This window comes from Myotis davidii, unplaced genomic scaffold, assembly GCF_000327345.1.
Source record: "Myotis davidii unplaced genomic scaffold, ASM32734v1 scaffold1137, whole genome shotgun sequence".
NCBI classification, from domain to species: domain Eukaryota; kingdom Metazoa; phylum Chordata; class Mammalia; order Chiroptera; family Vespertilionidae; genus Myotis; species Myotis davidii.
Window position 1 is genome coordinate 470,048 of NW_006288443.1, and position 6,170 is coordinate 476,217.

General features: G+C 33.8%; 1 protein-coding gene across 6 annotated transcripts in view; it reads right to left on the bottom strand.

The window, feature by feature from the left end:
- The window catches only part of SPOPL (speckle type POZ protein like), a 52,280-nt gene that overhangs the window by 12,449 nt on the left and 33,661 nt on the right, over positions 1-6,170 (bottom strand). For 5 of the 6 annotated variants that reach the window (XM_015561753.1, XM_015561756.1, XM_015561752.1 and 2 more), the window contains 3 exons: positions 2,934-3,111; positions 2,798-2,853; positions 1,029-1,151 (listed from right to left, as the gene is read on the bottom strand). In XM_015561753.1, coding sequence (XP_015417239.1) covers positions 1,029-1,151; positions 2,798-2,853; positions 2,934-3,111 — 357 coding nt within the window. The remainder of the gene's footprint in view (positions 1-1,028; positions 1,152-2,797; positions 2,854-2,933; positions 3,112-6,170) is intronic. The other variant, XM_015561755.1, reaches the window with a different exon arrangement.

Genomic DNA, 6,170 nt, shown 5'->3' on the forward strand with positions numbered 1-6,170 from the left:
TCCTTTGGGGAGGAGGGTCCTGCTGGGGTGCCTGGCCAGCCTGGGTGAGGGGCTGAGGGCCGTTTTCAGGCTGGCTTCAGCCCCTTCAGGGTGGGGTGGGGGAGTCCTGCTGGCGTGCCTGGCCAGTCTGGGTGAGGGGCTGATGGCTGTTTGCAGGCTGGCCACAGCCCCCAGCCACCCAAGCTTCCAGTGGAGGCTGGCTGGAAGCAGGTATCTGGGATTTATTTATCTTCTAGAATTGAAACTTTGTTGCCTTGAGCGGAAGCCACAGTCGGCCAGGGCAAGCAGGAAACTTGGCTTCCTCCATCAACGGGAAAACCAAGCCTCCTGCTTGCTCCAGCTCCGTGGCTGCCGGCCGCCATCTTGGTTGGGGTAATTTGCATACAGTCACTCTAATTGGCTGGTGGGCATGGCTTGGGGCATGGCAGAGGTACGGTCAATTTGCATGTTTCTCTTTTATTAGAGATATATATACACACACACATACACATATACATTCACATATGCATATACATGGATGAAAGTCACATGACAATACTTTTGGAGAAAGCTCCCAATGTGCTCTCAGGATTGAAAACTACTGGCTTTAAGATTTTTTGGTATTTTTGCACTGTTTCCCTATATTAAAAAAGTCACCATCATAAAAGAGCATAACATTATCATTATTTTCTCTTTCTACACTATTAAAAAATCAATCTATAAACAGGGAATTAAATTAGTCAATATAAAAAATTTTCAATTATATATAATATTGTGTGTTCTTATAAAACAGTGAAGATACACTCAAAACTATTGAGTTTATAATTTAATCTCCCATAAAAAAATTTACTTTCATATAAAGATATTTTTGTCTTATTGACTAAAAAACCTCACTGTATGCTATTTTTTAATACTTTCAAGAGCTATCTACAAATCGTATAAATTAATCCAGTATTTCAAGTTATTTGGGGTTTTCATTTGATGACAGCATTCTTGATATATCAATGGCTTGAGGACATTTTTCAGCTCTTTAAGACCTAATTACTTACTTTGTCTGCAGCTGCCAACAAGTTGTCAGCCATTTTGTCAAGGTTTGGTGCTTTCCCTGTGTAAATGAATCTCATCATTTCTTTAAAAACCTCGGGGTCTACATCATTTATTTCCACTCGATTCTGATATTGAAAACAACACATAAGAGTTACTACTTAAAGAACACAGACACACAAACAAACCAAGGAGAAACTTTGACAGTAATTTAAAAGCCCCAAATCTGTACAACTCAAATATAGATTAAACTCTATTTTAAAATTTATCTTCGGTAAGCTACGCAGGCAAAGTGAAACAGGCAGGTCTAAAAGGAAAGTATATGCACCAAAAACTACCATGTAGAAATATAAACCAAATTTCTTAATTTAAAAGAGTAAAACAAAAATCTATAGGCCAAACGAAATACATCTGCATGCAATTTCTGACCTCTATCTTAAAGATGTCTATTAAGTTTTTCTTTGCAGGATTCCTAAGCTGTACTACAATGCCTAAGATCCTGTAACCACCTTTAAGCAAAAGAATGGCCAGGTATATGAGATAATTTCAGAGCACCCATTACATCTCAGAACTCTCCCTTTTGCAAAATGGCATGTACTGTTATCTATGGCACCTCACCTCTTTGCTTAACACATGCTCAAGTCCAAAGAGGACCAGTTCCTTTTTTATTCCTATATCTTTTAAATTTGGTTTCTCTCCTGGGATTAATCGAGCTAAATATCAAACAATAAACAACAGTAAACTTTTCTGACCCTTTGCTGACAATAGCACTTGACACATCATTGCTGTCTGCTTACTGGGAAGTGATCAGAAAGTTGATTATAGTACCTGCCCAGACCAACAATCAAAGGAAAAGAAGCAGCTATTTTGTTGCAGCCTCTAGTTCTGCAGAAAGAATAAAGCTGAACCCACATAAACCCTGGAGTCGTCCAATTGGAGCACTAAGAATCAATCACATGTAATGATGCAACCAGCCAAGAGTCAATCTCTGAGCTTTAATCTGACATTTCAAGACGACAGGTGACAGAGAAACGCCTGGGAAAACCAAATAGGTAATATCTTTTGAGTATAGCTAATTTATAATAATGTAATCTATGCCATTTTTTGTTAAATCTAATAAATAGCAAGTTACTTTACTGCTTAAAATGTAGGCATTACTTTTGCTCTAGAAAACAAATTCTAAAATCTACTCATAAAATCTAGAAAGGAGAAATATACTTCTTTTTTAAATAATATGTTCTTATTGCTTTTTAGAGAGAAAGAGGGAGATAGATAGAAATAGAAACATTGATGAGATAGAGAGAGAGAGAAAGAGAGAGAGAGAGATATTGATTGGCTGCCTCCTGCCCACCCCCTACTAGGGGTCTAGCCCACAATCTAGGCATGTGCCCTGACCAGGAATAGAACCAGGAACCTCTTGGTTCATGGGCTGATGCTCAACCAGTGACCCACCCCAGCTGGGTGAGAAATATACTTCTTAATCAGAGAACTCCCAAATAGCTATGGCCAAGAACAGTCCTTTGATAACCACCCTTCTGTACAAGAATTACCTACTTATTTTTCTACCAAATGGTCACCCAAATAGCTGTTATTTGGAATATTCACCCACTTTAGGTTACATCGACTGTTCTACTAGAGAACCCATTTTTCCCACCTTTCTATTTTTTTCTAAAATCATAGTATAACAATTGAGAACATGCACTGTTACTTTTAAAATACAGTCCACTATTCTACTTTTGCACAAATTTATTGTTAACCCTTAAACCATGGTTACCTTTTTGCTTTCTTCCATTTCATGTTCAAACATTGCATTAAAAACTGGGGATCGAGCTGTAACAAGATTAAGCATCATTATTTAATGCACACATTTATAAGAGAAATGTACTATATTACCCAAAAGTAGAAAGTACCTGCAAGTACAGATTTATGAGCTCTAAATTCGTGTCCTCTCACAAAAAAACTGCAATCTGTAAATCTTGTGTTTTCCCAGAGATTACCTAAATCTTCTGCTAGTCGACATTCAGGAACCTTCAAAGTATTTGTATTAGTATGCCCTGATATATTTACTGAATCTTGGACCACACTCACCTAATAAAAAAGGGACAGTAAGAAAAACACTTTTACAATTTAATATCAATAATTAGTTACTAAGACTATACTTAAATATCTTATCATTAAAATTATTTGAATAATTAAATGCACTCCTGATAAAGATGCTAATACCTGATCATTGAATTTAAGGATACAATTTAAAGGTTATAAAACTACAGTCTATGATTTGCAATTTGGGAAGTATTTTAAGTGCTCTTCCTACATGTTTCAACTCTGGTAAGACTGATTTAAATATATAGTTAAATTGATTTAAATTTTAAAGTATAAGAATTCTCACAAAAGCAACTGTAGTTAGAAGTTCATGGGATCTTTTATTTTTTTAAAATCAACAGTAAGAATACAAATATGATTTAGTTTTCCAGACCTTTTATTTACTTAATTCACTAATCAATACAAACTGATATAATTTCAACATTGCTTTTATACAAACTCAAATATAAAATATGGATTAAATTATTACTCAATGGAGAGGACCACTATCTACTGAATATAATCTTAAAACACTATTAAGTCTTGTACACCACTCTGAAAGAATTCTACTATAAGGAATTTCAAATTACGTTTAATAAATTGAAGAAAATACTACCTCAACAAGTAAAGCATGTTTTTTAGAGTAAATAAATCATTTTTTTACAAAACTGCTATGTTAGTTAGCCATTGTTTTTAAGCTTTTAAGTTTTGTGGTCATTTTTTTTTTTAAATCCTCATCTGAGGATATTTTTTCCATTGATTTCTACAGAGAGTAGAAGGGAAGAGAGAGAGAGATGAAAGGGAGGGAAGACGGAGAGAGAAACATCAATGTAAGAGAGACACATTGATTGGCTGCCCCCTGCACATGCCCTTACTGGGGCTGGGGTTCCTGCAACTGAGGTATGTACCCTTGACCAGGAATTGAACCTATGACCCTTCTGTCTACGCCAACGCTCTATATATTGAGCAACCGGCCAGAGCTGTGATCATTTCTTATGCAGCAATAGATATCTATGTTCATTTGAAAACATTTCATGTGGCTTTTATTAAATAAGAATAGGTATAAATAAGGACACATATAAATACAGTAAACTATGTAGAAAATGTAAATTACAAATAGGTAAATTGGACCAAACTACTAACATGCTAACACGAAAAGTATAATAATAATCCAGTATAAAATATCTGGAGAATATTAAATCTTGGAAGTTCTCATTCATCTAGATGTATAAACATGTATCTCACTTATGTGAATGGGCACTTCTAAAGAAAAAACTTACTGAGGTATTTTTAATTAATCATTTTGTTTTTCCAACTTGCATTATTAACCTTTTGGAATCATATGTCATAGAAATCATCCAATCAATCACCTTATTTGGTAAAAGTTTTCAAAGTGAGAGCAAGAGAAGGTAACCAAAATGTCCTAAATCACACTGCTGGTCAATATCACAGGGAGACTAGACCTACATTCCCAGATTCTACTTTTTCAGCACTCTTTGTACTGCACAATATTTCTTTAGATATATGTTTTTTAAATTAGTAGTACTACTTTAGTGAAATTATGATTCAAAAAGGATTTATCACAACACTCTTTGGAGATGCTTTCCTAAACACAAGTGCCTAAATAGTGTGTATATAAAGATTCTCCTATTAAGTTTTTAATTATCCAAATAGTTTCTAAAATTTTAATAACTACAAAATAGAAAAAAGCATCATCACTCTTTACTTGATTGCCCTGTTACACCATTATAACTTAATGACACATAAACCAAATATGTTGGTGTTAATACTCAGGATTTAGTTAGGGATCAGTTTTTTATCACATAGTATTTATTTGTTCATAGAAAGCATTTCTCTTGAGATTTCTAGACAGCAGGAACTCTATCAGTTCAATTACTTGCATAATGTATGCAGTGGAGTTATAAAAATGTAATGATATGTTTAATTTAGGAATGGATATCTTAAATTCTATACATTGCCTATTATCCTAACTCAAAATAACACATTTAATGTAAAGATTTGGCAAAAATCTGGTAACTGAAGAAATAAAAGCATCAAAAAATAAAGCCATTATTATCAGGCTAGAACGTGATGTTACATTTCATTTGTATTTTGTATATGTAATTATAATTCAAAAGAATTTATATTATTGACATACGTATCTACTGTCATAGCAACCACAAATTTTAATTAAGACATTCCATTCTCCAAAGGGTATTCAAAGGACTATTTATTGAGCAGAAGTTAATAATCTAATTAAAAATTGATATGCATTAAATTCTGATAATTATTTTCTTGATACCTATATTAAAAAGTTAGTTAAAATTTTAGTTTGTCCCTGGTACATATTTAAATACGGGTAATAAAACATTCTTATTGAATGGAACCTAGAGTAAAAAATTCAGAAAAAAGGCTGAGATTCTTTCCTGAGGTTAAATTGTTTTTCTTTCAAAATAAAAGGGCAAATGCAGAATACTCAAAATTGACTAAATACTGCAAAGCAAAGCCTCAAATTCATTTGACAGCTCTTTCCTAAATTTGCTTTTGGCTCAACTCTGAGACTACTATTCAGACTAAAAAGAAACACGTGCATGCTCTTCTCAACTGTAAGTACTCTGAAAATCTGGGTCTCCTCAAGTGTGGAATTAGGTGACAGCTGGTTCCAATTTTTTAAAAAATCTCAATTCTCTAAATTAATTCTGAGAGCTAGGAATTTACAAAGGTGTATAGGACTACAAATTTTTCTGCTCTAGTTAACTACCTAACCATCCCTCACACTGGTTCCAAAGTAAGAAGGTTTTAACAGTGTGATTTCACAACATCTTATAGAATAGTGGGTCTTAAGATTTTTTGATTTTCCTAAATAGGTGGCATCCTGTTTTGAAATCTGGGTGAGAGAAACAATGTTATCAACTTTTCATTTTGCTATGAAAGAGCTTTTTAGAGAATAAAAGCCAACGTTACAAGTATTTTAAAACTGAAAGAATATCTTGGCAAGAAAAAATAGGATGGGGAAAAAGGTATCTTTCTAAATGAAATAAGTTAATTTTATGAAAAACTCATAT